The sequence below is a fragment of the Sciurus carolinensis genome, chromosome 15, assembly GCF_902686445.1.
Source record: "Sciurus carolinensis chromosome 15, mSciCar1.2, whole genome shotgun sequence".
NCBI classification, from domain to species: Eukaryota; Metazoa; Chordata; class Mammalia; order Rodentia; family Sciuridae; genus Sciurus; species Sciurus carolinensis.
Genome location: NC_062227.1, coordinates 752569 through 765891, shown reverse-complemented (window position 1 = coordinate 765891; position 13323 = coordinate 752569). Strand labels below are relative to the sequence as shown.

General features: G+C 55.0%; 1 protein-coding gene across 2 annotated transcripts in view; it reads right to left on the bottom strand.

The window, feature by feature from the left end:
• The window catches only part of Rab31 (RAB31, member RAS oncogene family), a 104710-nt gene that overhangs the window by 52789 nt on the left and 38598 nt on the right, over positions 1 to 13323 (bottom strand). For both annotated transcript variants that reach the window (XM_047526669.1, XM_047526670.1), the window contains exon 2: positions 3980 to 4059. In XM_047526669.1, coding sequence (XP_047382625.1) covers positions 3980 to 4059 — 80 coding nt within the window. The remainder of the gene's footprint in view (positions 1 to 3979; positions 4060 to 13323) is intronic.

The window sequence follows — 13323 nt, the reverse complement described above, 5'->3', positions numbered from 1 at the left end:
TAGTCTGCACCCCTCGGTTTCATGTGACGCGGGGCCAGGCCTAGTCCCCCCACAGTGCTGAGGCTTGAACTCAGGGCCTCATCCCGCCAGGCAGGTGCTCTTCCCGCCCCCACACCGACCCTAACATGGAGGGTCCCATGGGTATGGGCACAGGCTCAGTAACAGGAGCGAGGTGTCTCAGTCGACGCAGGCCCCCGGTTCCTATTTCTTGCCACTGGGGAAAGGACACCGGTTTGGGAAATGAGGACTCTGATGGTCATGGCTGTCCTGTTTGGTTGTGATGGCTTTGCGGTGGACGGCCTCTTTGCCGACCCCTACCCTGCAGAGCCTCGGCCATCCTCTGCTGAAGAGATGCAGGGAAGACTCCTCCGCAGTGCTGAGCTGCGTCTCTGCCTGCACCGGAGACCCGGGCAGGGAGATGCACACCATCTGCCTGGGCAGCAGAGCCGAGGCCTTCCAGTGGGTCATGGAGGTGATGAGGACCCACTCTCCTGTGTCCCAGGCTGTGCCCCTCCCAGGGGACTGTGACTCCGAGGGAAGCACGAGGTGACCGGCTGGGTGCAACCAGAGCCCGGAGCTGCACCACCCAGCGGCCCTGCCCTGACCAGCCTGGTCACCCTCCACTGGTCACCTCGCTGCTCTGAGCTGCGGGAGGCCAGTGGTGTTCCAGGAGAAGGCACTCAGGCCAAGGACGTGGACCCAAGTGACAGAGGACCAGGCAGAACATACCAACCAGAGAGCAGGCCAGGCGGAAGGTGAGACTGATAAGAAGGAGGCGATGCGGCCGGTGGGACCGCCCACACAGGCGGTGCCAGGCTCCGGATGCCCCTGCGGCCACCGACCGCAGGAGAAGCCGGAGCTCCAGAAAGCGTGTGGGAAGCGCAGGGCCACTGCTGCCCTGCCGAGGTGCTCGGGCTTGAAGTTCAGAGGAAAAGAACAGGATTCTGACTCATCTATGCAGATTCAGAAAATAATCCCTAATGCTGGCGTGGACAGGGACGCGAGGACCATGCTTCGGAAACACGGCCCGGACACCCATCACGAGCCTCAGTTCCACTAACATATTCCAGGGCTGCGAATTTAACCTGAAGGAATAACTGGTGCCACGTACACAGATGCAATAAAAAAATGTGTGAACGACCTCAACGTCTTAAGTGGAAAATGAAGGTTGAAAAATCTGTGTTTTTAAAAGGCCGTTCAGTGGCATAAAAGTCACAAAATGATGCTGAGTGGGAAACAACACACACCCAGAGGGAAGAACTGGCGGGGCCGGCCGGGAGCTGCCTGGCGGAGGCAGGTGCCGCAGCGTCTGTGTTCGCGTTCATGGCTTTCTGCATCTCCCATCACTTATGAATGTACAACGCTTGCATAATCGGAAAAAGTATTGCTCTCACCATGTTCATGAAGATAATATGACATCATAAAACACGTTCAAAACATATTCAGCAGCCAGGTGGGGTGGTGCACACCTGCCACCTCAGTAACCCTCTTGGAATAGGATAAAAAGGGCCGGGGCTGTAGCTCAGTGGTGAGCGCTTGCCTGCCACAGGAGGCTGTGGGCTGACTCCCCAGCACCACCAAAAAAAGACAAGAAAGCCAAATGACAAAGAGGGAAAAATGACTGCATAGGTGCTGATTTCTATTTCTATGATTTGGGGTTTTTATACTGAATACAAATGTTCTCGATCAGAAAACCTAGCTTTCATCGGCTCTGTGAAGGAAATGCGCAGGCCGCCAGGAGGAAGGCGGAGGAAGAGCCACCTGCACCAGGACGGCGTGCTGCGGCAGGCACCTCAGGGCTAGTGCAACAGCTCCGATTTGTGAAAACTCTCTGAAGACCTTTGGACGCAGAAAACACTCACCATGCATGCACTTTACACACTAAATACTGGTTATATAAATTGAAGAGTCAGGCATGGTGGCTCAGGCCTGTAATCCCAGCTCCTTGGGAGGCTACGGCAGGAGGATGGCAAGTTTGAGGCCAGCCTCCGCATCTTAGCAAGACCCTGTCTCAAAATAAAAAACAAAATAAAAAGGGCTGGGGACGTAGCTCAGTGGAAGAACACCCCTGGGTTTAATTCCCAATAGTGCAAGAAAAAAAAAAAAAAAAAGAACAATATGGGATTGGAGAGCAAGTAAAGTCCTTTAACTTTACTTTTCATTTTATTTTATTTATTTTTGTATAGGCTGAATGTTTTTATAACGCATTATAATTTCAGAGACTAATAATAATTAGTAATTAATACTTTATTTTTAGAGCAGTTTTAGGTTTTTAGGAAAATCCAGCAGAAATCAGAGTTTCATATAATTGGTTTTGGTACCTGGGATTGAACCCAGGGGTGCTTGACCCTGGAGCCACATCTCCAGCCCTTTTATATTTTACTTAGAGACAGGGTCTTGCTAAGTTGCTTGGAGTTTCTCTAAGTCACAGAGGCTGGCGTAGAACTCACCATCCTCCTGCCTCAGCCGCCCAAGCCTCTGGGATCACGGGTGTGCGCCACTGTGCCCAGCCACACAGCGTGTTCTGTGAACCCCCGAATCCCAGACACACCTAGAGACACAACACCGTCAACTGTGCTCCTGGCAGAAGAGCCCCTCACAGCCAGCAGCCCTCCGGGTGCACCTGCCACTCCTCCCACTGAGGCGGGGACACCCCCGGTCCTTGAATCTGGGCTGGCACTGCACCGTGGTGACCAAGATGACGTGCCCACACAGGTGTAGTGACGCTTACACCCGCTCGACACTGCCTGACTCCTGTAGTCCGGGACAGTCTGCGGCGCGAGCGTGCACCACCTTGTCACTGAAACAAATTATTTCAAAGGAACACAGACTCGTTAAGAAAACAGTTGGAACTCTGTCCTCCACCTTCCAGAATCACGATTCACAGCCAAGGTCAGGTTTGCTTTATTATCAAGAAACATAAAATGAAAAATCAAGGGACAGGAAGAGCATCCCCGGGGAGAGTGACAAGGGTTTCCCTGTAGAGCGCCCTGTCACACAGTCCCCTCAGGCCCTTCAGAGCACAGGCTCTTTGCCGCCGGCTGCTGGCGAGGGTGTTTGAGTGGCAGGCCGCCGGGGAGGAAAGGGACAACTCTCCCCTGGAGCTAAGGACAGACATATGCAGACCTGATGCATGAAAAAGGTCTGGGTTCCCTGAGCCCAGGATCCTCTCCAGTAACTCAGCCCCTGCCTGTGCAGTGTCACCTGCCCCGAGCAGGCTCAGGGATGACGGGATGCCAGCGCTCTGGCTACTCCTGTCTTTAGCTGGCATCCGTGAAGCCGGGCAGGCTAACCTGTTGGACTGCGAGCAGGCGGGTCACAGGCCTGACCCACGTTCTCAGGAACACACTCCTTCAAGCCGCTTCTCGGCTTGCGCGGGGGGCTCCCCCTCAGCGGCTCCAGAGCGCCCCTTCCTCCACACCATCGACCTCTGAGGTCCCCCTGCCAGGGACCCTTCCCCCTCCTCCTGAGGAGAACAACACCTGGCCATCAGGTACAGTCTGATATCTTCAGGGGGAGGCTACTCCTTACGGGGAGGAGCAGCAGAGCACCTGGGGCAGAGTCCACCAGGAAAGGAGCTACTGCCCCAGCCTCACCCGCCACGCTGGGCCAGAAGGGGCATCTGCTCCTCCTGGGAGAGCAGAACCAGGCTGCGGGCTGTCCTGAGGTCCCTGCACAGGTGCCAGGTGGAAACAGAACTTCTGGGAACTGGCCGGGGGTCCTCTCTGTCTGGAGGTGTGGGCAGTGTGGTGTGCGGAATCACGCTTCTGGAGATCCAGGAGATGGTTTGCAAAAATACAAATCATTGCCAGGGACAAGAGGCCGGACGTACATGGCTTGGAAATCCCTGAGTCTGGGGCAATCCACACGGCTGGGACAGACGTTCACCACGGTCCTGCTGGAGGCTCAGCCACAGAGAAACTGACCTCTCTGAGCAGCCCCAAGGGATCAAAGAGAAAGGGGACACACAGCAACTTACCCAATGGTAGGGCTGATGTTATGGTCGAAGTGGTCCTGGACGAACCGGCACACGATGCTCGACTTCCCAACCCCCGTGTCCTAGAAGAGAAGGAAGACGGGCCATGAGGACCCAGGAGCCAACAGAGCCCGCAACTGGTCATCTTGGCTGACAGGACGGGGGAGCGGAGGGACACAACTGCCTCTACCTCTTACCAGTGTTTCCTAATGCAATTGTGTTGCTTTCGTAGAGAGAAGAGAAACAGGGTAAAAATGAGTGTAAGAACCATGTTTCACATGTGAACAATAGTCAGCTCAGAATGAGCATGTCACAGCACAAGAACTTCTAGAAATTTGGAAACTGGAAGAGGGGCCTAACAAAGACCTGTGGCAACAGCATTTAGGTTGAAACAACTGGTATTGTTCAGAATCTTATTAGCACTCAAGAGGGAAGGAAGGAGGGCGAGGAAGGAAGGGAGGGAGGGAGGAGGGAGGAGGGAGGAGGGAGGGACGGAGGGAGGAAGGGAGGAAGGGAGGGAGGGAGGGAGGGAGGAAGGAAGGAAGGAATGAAGGAAGGAAGGAAGGAGGGAGGAAGGAAGGAAGGAGGGAGGAAGGAAGGAAGGAGGGAGGGAGGAAGGGAGGAAGGGAGGAGGGAGGGAGGGAGGGAGGAAGGAAGGGAGGGAGGGTGGAAGGAAGGGAGGGAGGAAGGAAGGGAGGAGGGAGGAGGGAGGAGGGGGGAGGAGGGAGGGAGGGACAAGAAAGAAGAGAAAAAAAGGAAAAGAAGAAAGCCGCCGTCTGCTTCCCCAGGAGTCGCCCTTTAACACCCTGAATTCTGATTTCTACATTTCTGATGCTTTTGCTTTCCAATGTGATGGCTGGATAGTAGCTTCCACTTGTACTTAATTCTAGAAAGGTCTCAGCTCAGCTCTTTCTCTGCTAAACGATTGTTTAAAGCTGATTGAGAACGGTGTCCAGTTGCACATTGCAAATTGAATATGCAGTGTTCAGGTCCACTCCCCTCCTGAACCACTGTGAGGTAGACTCACAAGGTCAGAGAGACAGGATGAGACAACCCCAGACCAGTGACATCAGCAAAATCCCGGAGGTTGTGCTGCCCGAGAAAGGAGTTGCCACTTAGGTGCCCGCAGGGAGGGAGGCTGGACGGCAGCAGGCCAGGTCATGCCAGGGAATCCCAGAGGCCAGCCAGGGTCGAGGCCAAGGCTGAAAGCAGGACCCACTGAATGACCATGCAAAAACACACCCGCAGACCCCAGGTCACCTGGAGTCCTGGGGCAGGGGACACAACAGCCTGCAATCCAGGAGGACATGGGAATCCCCCTGCAGGACCCTGGGAGCTGGGGCTTGAGTCACAGCAAAGACAGAGGCCACAAAGCGTTCTCCTGACTGTGTGAGCCCAGGCAGAAGTGGAGAAGGTCCCCTCCAGTGAGACCAAAAACCCCACAAATTCTGACACTGGGGTCCTCTAAGTAAAGGCCCTGTGTGCACCATCCACAAACCCCAGGACCGAGCTTTCAATTTATTTAATCTTTTTAAAATAAACATGGAAAAGCCAGACATTGATACCCACCTACAAAAGAACAGGATGCTATCTTAAAAGACCCTTCAGAGAATAAGAGCAATTCTTAGAAATTAAAATGGCAAAGGAGGAGTTAGAAGATAAAGTCAGAACACTGCCCAGAAGGCAGGACTGACGCCCTCCGTGGGTAAGACCCACTCTGCCAGGCAGCAAGGAGATGCCAGGCTCAGCCTGTGCAGAGAGCTGGGTGGGCAGCAGTCTGCTCCCAGGGCAAAGGATCACGAGACCCGTCCAGGTCTGTGAGCAACAGGGGAAGAGACTCAGCAAGGGAAAGAACGACAGTGAGGGGATCTTATATTAAAGGCGGAACTGCCCAAGTCAAGAGATCAAGGAGACCATGTTGCAACTTCAGGGAAGCGTTTTCTCTTCCGACGCTGCTGTGAAATGGGCGGCAGTCTGAATCACTTGTGTTCCCGCGTGCTCCTGTGTCTGCGGGACCAGTCCAGCCAGCCCCGAGCAAGAGGGGCCTGGGCTTGCGGCCCTCCTCAGACAACCCGCTTCGGGGGGCTGGCCGCCGGCTCAGCCCCGGAGCCCCGCACAGCGCAGCGCCAAGCTCCTGGCAGCGCGGGACCGTCCATGCGGAGGGTTGGCCGCCGGCTCGAGCCCCGGAGCCCCGCACAGCGCAGCGCCAAGCTCCTGGCAGCGCGGGGCCCGTGCGGAGTCCACCGCGGTGGGCGGGCTGACGGCCGCAGCTCCTGCATTCCGGTCGCTGCAACTGCTGTTTCTGAACCGCACCTTCCTGAGGTCCTGGCTCTCGTTCCCTCTCCAGCCGACAAACCGCAACCCAGTTCTTTTCATCCCAGTTGCTTTTAAGCCCCCCTGTGGATAAGCCCATCCTTCATCCTGGACAGGTGACGCCTGCCGCCCTGAGGACCAGGAAACGCCCCTGGGCCCTCCTCCAGGAAGCCCACTGCTTCCTACACACTGCCACAGGCAGGGTGGGGACCCGCCCGTGCTGACCACGCTCATTTCTATTTCCCTCCATCACAGTTTAGGAATCCCCTGTGTTAGGCTCTTCCATCGTCCTTCTGTCCATTCCTGCATCCCTACCCTGCCTTCTGCGCGCTACACCCCACTGGTGGGAGGTCAGGGGCCACCCTCCCTGGAGTGTCCCAAAACAGTGCTGGATGCCCAGCAGGGTAAGTGCCAGCAGAGGCGGGACTGCAGCCAACCCAGCCGCCCAGGGCTCAGGAACCAACTCCTCAGCCCTCAAGTCACTGTCTGGCCAGTGTACACCCTGGCTCACCTGCTGGGCCACCCCTGGAAGCTCTCGCCAGCGGCTCTCCGTGCTCTCATGGCCCTGGGTACACAGGGCTTTGACAGGTGCTTCGTCTCCTCAGTTGAGATGCTGCTCTGGGAAGCATGGCTTCCAAGGGCTCTGCTCAAACTCACCCAGTCCCTAAGGCACCCCAGAGGCTGCCTGCAAGACCAGCCTGCAAGCTGCCTTCACGGTGAAAACAGAAAGACACGTTACAATCATGTAGCTCTCCTCCTTGCCTTCTGCAAAGGCTCACGCCAAAACGCCAGCTTCCCTGAACAGAGCAGCAAACCTACCCAAATGTGCACACAACCACCGGTTTGTCTTGTCGGTGGAATGCACTCAGTGTGTTCAGCTGCTACGTTTTTAACAACCCAACTCTCAGCATTGCTCTTGCTTATACATTTCATAGGAGATCGCGGGACAAAAGGGATAGGGAGATTTTTAGTTTGTTTCAGGAAAGGCAACAGTCTTGCAAAGAACAGCACCAAGAGGTCCTCTCTGGCCAGTGCTTCTGTGACAGGTGAAGGACCTTCCAGGACAGCTGCTGTTCCCCAGCTGGCCACAAGGGGAAGACCTGCCCACACCAGCTGCAGGCTGCTGGGCACTCCTCTTTCCTGCTGAAACCTCACTAGGACAGTGACACACACAAGGAGTTGGCCCCCTGAGTCATAATGCTTACACATGGAAACAGAGTGGGAACAGGAAACAGAACAGAGTCCCCTAAGAAGAGAGGCGGAGGGGAGGGTTCTGGTGGCCCACCAGCTTTAAAGGCCCCTTTAGTTTTAGCGGACTTACCCTGATGGAAACTTTTCTATGTGTAACTTTTCCATCTTGTAGGGCCCGACTCACCCAGTCCTCGGCTTTGGCTCTACAGAGGAGGAAGCCGAGGACTTCCTCAAGGTCACACGGCTATTGGCGAGTCAGAACCAAGTGTTTCCAGTCCCCACTGCATCCTCTCAAGCCACTGTCAGTGGTTAAATCAGCCTCCCCAGGAAGTCGAAACTTCTATTAACGATGAAAGTGCACTTCCTGGGGCTCAGAAGGACCACTCTCATTACTGCTTTCTAGTTTCACCCTGCACAGCTCGAGTCATTTGCGAGCCTCATTCCCAAGATGTAACTGCTGCTATTTTGACAGTAACGAAAGAGGACGCGTTCGAATAAAACGAGTTCAGGTTCAGTGACACCCCGACGCCCTGTGCCATCCAAGCCATGGTGCGCCTGAGCCCAGCTGGGTCTGTCTGCTTACTGGGAACCAGACACCTCATCTGATGTCCCTCCCATTACTCAGCCCTCTGGGAACAAGCACTAACTCTGAGACGAGGATCTCCACCATTGAACGGTCACAGTGAGTGACCACAGGTAAATCTACAATCATGAAATGAGGAACCAGACTTTTAGCCGCGGTCCTGTAGAACTCTAGGCACCCCAACCTGTGAAAACCAACCACGATCCTTTCTTCTCTCCTGGATTGTGGCAACGGGCTTCCATTTCCAACAGCAGGAGACAGAGAAGGGCAAGTCGGGCAAGGATCTCCCCCCACCAGCTCCTGCTCTTCGGCAGACATCACCCGTCAGTCCCCCACCATGGACTCCCGGAATCCACAAAGGGCCTCGGCATCTTCTTAACTCCACTCCGCAGGGAATCAAGATGATGTGGTTGAGGGGACACTGAGAAGCAACTGCTGTCCTCCCTGGTCACCCTGACCTTCCAACACACCCCTCCACTCCAAACCCAAGAAGCACCATTCCACAGGTGTTATAGAAATCTTCACAAGTGGTGTAGGAAACTAATAAGAAATATACATTGTTAATAACTCTATAAACCAACATGCCTCTTATGTGAAGGAAATCATTAAATGTTAATAAGACCAGCAGATGCAGGAATCCCATTCCTAAGAATGCAGCTAAAAGAAGAACACTTTTAGCAGCTGAGGGTGTGGCTCAGCACTGAGCACTTGCCTCCATGCCTGAGGCCTTGGGTTCAACTCCCAGCACTGCAAGAAAAAGGGGGGAAAATGTGGGTTCTGTTTCTAGACAGGAGGAGGAACAGAGGAAAAGGGTGTGGAGAGTCACTGCAGTAGCTGTGCACAGTGGTGCGAATCTACAGTCCCAGCACGCTCGGGACCCTGAGGCAGCCTCAGCAACTTAGGAAGACCCTGTCTCAAAATTAAAAATTAATCCCCACCCAAAACATTCACTGCTTGTACAATTTATAAAAATAAGAAATGACCTAAAATTTAATTACAGGTCAGAAAAATTACAGCACATACCGTGATCTTTTAAACTTTGATCTTACTCCTATCACAACGTTAAAGAGGCGGAATACGATTTCCCCGTGGTGTACTGATGCCTCCTGACTTACCACGGGACATGTCCTGATAAGCTCTGGAAGCTGCGATCACCGGAAGTGGAGAATGCTTGGAATACATCTCACCCACCCAACACCGCGGGGCCGCCTGACCTCCTGAATGTGCTCACAGAACTTACGTGGCAAAGCCACCGGACACAGAGCCTGTTGCGTACTAATGTGTTGGACACCTCATGTGATTTGGTGAATGCTGTACTGAGGGTAAAAAAGAGTGGGGGTGTCGTACTTCCACACCAGGGTAAAAGCACAAGCCAGGCCATCCTAAATTGGGGACCATCTCACTCTGCAGGACAAACTAAGCATCATGGTCCCTTCTGGAGCATCCCAATCAGACTTCAACTGTGCAGAGGATCCAACCGTGGGCGTAGGGTGACAGTGACGGAATTAACTGCACGGGCCATCCCTAGCACATCAGCCAGACTGCAGGTGGCTGTGATCCAGAAGGGCATTTGTTGGAGAATCACTTGAAACTCAAATATGTGTTTTCCATCGAAATAACGCTGTAAATAGTGATGATTTCCCCAGCAATCCCTTCACCACACGGTCTGCAGAGGAAAACCTTCACCGGAAGCCCCGCCCCTGTGAGCCCAGCCCGGAGCCCTGAGGGTGAGCTGAATGCCCCAGCACTGCAAGGAGACAGCTGGTGAACCCAAGGCCTGGGGATGTGGACTCCAGCAGAATGGCCAAGACGAGCAAACGATAATGTCAGCCGTGGGAAAGGCAGTCAGTCACCGACCACACCGAAGGTTCCAGACACTGAGCTAAGCACTTACGTGGAAAAGCATCCGTCTCTTCAAGTACTGCATGTGAGTGAGTGTGTGTGCCCCTGTGTGTGTGTGTGCGAGTGTGTGTGCACCCCTGTGTGTGTGCCCATGTGTCTGTGTGCTCGTGTGGTGAGCGTGTGGAGACGGGCAACACACCCAGCTCCCAAGATCTGACTCCCCTCCCTCCGGCTGGGACCCCTGCGGTGCCTGCACTGAACTTTTTCACCTGACCACAGACATTTTATATTCTTTATCTTTCATCCTTCTGAGTTTGGAGACTGTCTTTTGGGCTCGTTCCACAGTTTCTGCAGCTGTATCTAATATGATGATAAAGCTATATGCTTATCCCTAATATTGATTACTATATTTTTTCAGTTGCGCAATTTCCATTTGAGTCATTCTATAATTTTGAATTCTTTGCCAATTCCTGAAATCTCTATTTTCACTTCCTTGAACATACTGAACACTCCTGCCTTCTTTAGGTTCTCTGGGGTCTGGTCTGTGGTCCAGTGGAAGGCTTTGGCGAACTTGCCTGTCTCCTCACATCTCTGGTCACCTCGGGTCAGGCCTCAGCATTGTCATTTTAAAGAGGAACCAGAGAAGCCAGTCCAAGCATATGGCAAAGCTGGGACTCCACCCAGCGTCTTCTCGGATGCTGGGATGACCATCTAAAAAGAGACTGTCCGGTTCCAGGAAGCAGCCCCTGAAGAAGCTGTCCTGGTAAGAAAACGTGTGTGACACCCGGCCGTGCGTCCCTTCCTGCTGTCAGCGGTTTCCCCGCCTCTGGTTACTCCAGAGCTGGCAGATGCGGCCGGTCCCTGTGCTGCCCCTTCAGCCGCCCACACTGCACCCTGCTGACGGCCAAGGGCATCCCCGCGCATTCTAGGAAAGCCTACCAGGAGCGAGAGGGTGTGGGTGCCCAGCGCTCCGTCCCACTCCTGTCCCCAGCCTACCCCTCCTCCCCTGTACCTCTCAGACCCGAGAGAGAAGGAATAGGTGGTGTGCAGAGGGAAGAAGCAAGCCCTACAGTCGCTCCGCTTCCGTTTTCTTATAATAGCTCTGGCTGCTTCATGGCACCTCCCAAGAGCAGTCTGTCCCCAAGTGCAAACTGCAGCTAAGCAGAAATCTCGGTTTATCCAATGGGTCTTAGAAAGTGTGACCTTAACTGTTGAAAAAAAAAAAAAATCACTGATTTCTACTTCAATCACACTTCCTGCCACAGAACTAGCTGTTCCTTTGTGAACGTCTCTTTCTGCACAAGCTCTTGATTGGGCAAGAGGGTCCTCTGACAAGGACACAGCCCCCGCCCCCCGGAGGGCAAGCCCTCTACGATGTATGGAACACCTGGTTCACAAAAGCACCAAGCTCCAAACTTTGGATTTGTACTGTTCCAGGCTGAGGTTTTTTTCCAAAATAGTATTCATTGCCCCTGAGTTGCTGACCTAGCAAGTGAGGGCCAGTGCTGATCCCAGCTGTCACAGGCAGCTCCCCAACGGCTCCCGTGAACCCCATCTCCCGCACTGGCTCCTGGTGTGGCCGTGCCTGACTGACGGCTGAAAACAGGATCCCAAAAGTGATGCGTGCCTTCCGCGGTCAGGTATGAGACAGTGTGGCTGAGCCGTCTTCCACGCCCCTGCCCCCTCACCCCCTGGCTGGCATGAAGCCAGCCGCCCTGCGGGGAGGCGACAAGGAGGGGAGCGGCCCCAGTACACATCAGCAATAGGCTCCCAGGCCCCGCACCCTGCCAACATCGGGGGAGCTCAGAGGCAGACTCTCTCCTGGTTCCATCCTGTGACTGACTCCAGCTGACGCCTGGTTGTGACCCTGTAAGAGACCCTGAGCCGGAGGACCCGCCAGCCATGCCCAGACTGCCAACCCACAAAAACCATGAGAAAGAAGTGCCTGCTGTCTGAAGGCACCAGTTCAGTGCGGCTGGTTACGCAGCAGTGGGTGACCCAGGGACGCGGTGGGTGACTTTATCAAGCCCTGGCTCCAGTGGGGCGGCTGCGTTTCAGCCCATGCAACAACCCAGGGGGAGGGTCATCCCCACTTTACGGGTCAGGAAACTAAGGCTCAGGGCAGGTGAGCCATGGGAGAGGCTGGCGAGGGAAAGTCTCACGGGACTTACAGGCCCTGCCCCGAGAGCCATCTGGTCTGGGGAAAGGGAAGCTGTCACACGCCACTGACAAACCCTGCCCAGAGTGACTAAGCGCCAGTGATAAACCTAACGTGAGCCAAGGAGGCTACGTGGGTGAAGAGCTACCAGGTATAGCAACGCGTCCTCTGAGGGTAAACCCCTGGGGAGACATCACAGAATCCAAGATCAGAGAGCAGAGAAGTGCAGATGGCGGCACCTGCCTCAAGAGCGCATTAGGGAATCTCAGAGTGGCCTGGTAACCTCAGCAGCCCTGTGAAGCGCCCGTGGTGCTATTAAGGCTCTTCATCTCACTAGAAAACACCCTCACTTGGGGCCATTCCCGGGCACTGGGGCTCCGTGGGGAACCCAACACCAGGGTCGGCTGTTCTGTACTCCCACTGTGCCCCCCCCCACGTCCTCGGAGGGGCAATGCCAGCGTGGGTTTCAGGGACAAAGGAAGCTCTTCCACCCCGCAGAGCAGTCACAGCCAGAACCAGTGCAGCATGGACCTGGGCAGGCGAGGGAGGGGCAGGCGGGACACCCGAGGCTGGTCTCCTCACTCGGGGTTTGGATAACCGTCAATGCTGCTCCAAGGCTCTTAGGTGTCTCAAGGCACTCCGGAGAGACGCGGAGTCCCCAAGTCTTAGAGGCAGCCAGGCAGACAGGACCCAGCAATTTTCCCGCCTGGTTCTCCCTGAGCAAGCTCCTGCAGTCTCTCAGCCTCTGCTCCCACCTCGCGTCTGCCAGCCCTCCGATTAGCGTACCAGAGCACGGGCGCCCAGAAGCACGCGCGGGCTCGGCCACAGGGGCAACCTGGTGGCACTGTTGCCGCCTCTGCCCCCCTGAGGAGCAGACGAGGTCAACCTCTCTGTTCAAGTGCAGGGAAAGAGCTGGAGACATCTTGCCTCTGCTGACCCATCTCAGGCAAGCGCATGCCTCTGGGGTCCTGTGTGTGAGCGTGGGCAGTGCTGGACAAGCCTCCTCCACTGAGCTACACCCCAGCCCTGTTTTTTATTTTGAGACAGTCTCATTAAGTTGCAAGCACTGGCCTCGGGCTCTGGAGTAGCTGGGATCACAGACATGAGCCACAGCACCTGGCAACCTTCTATGGTCCTGGTCACTGTATCTCTGGGATAAGGGTCAGATCAAAGCCCGCGAGGCATCTCATCTGCTCCCCAATCCTATGGAAGACTGTGAGTGAGCATTCCGGGTGAAAAGGACCTTCATCAGACCCCTGT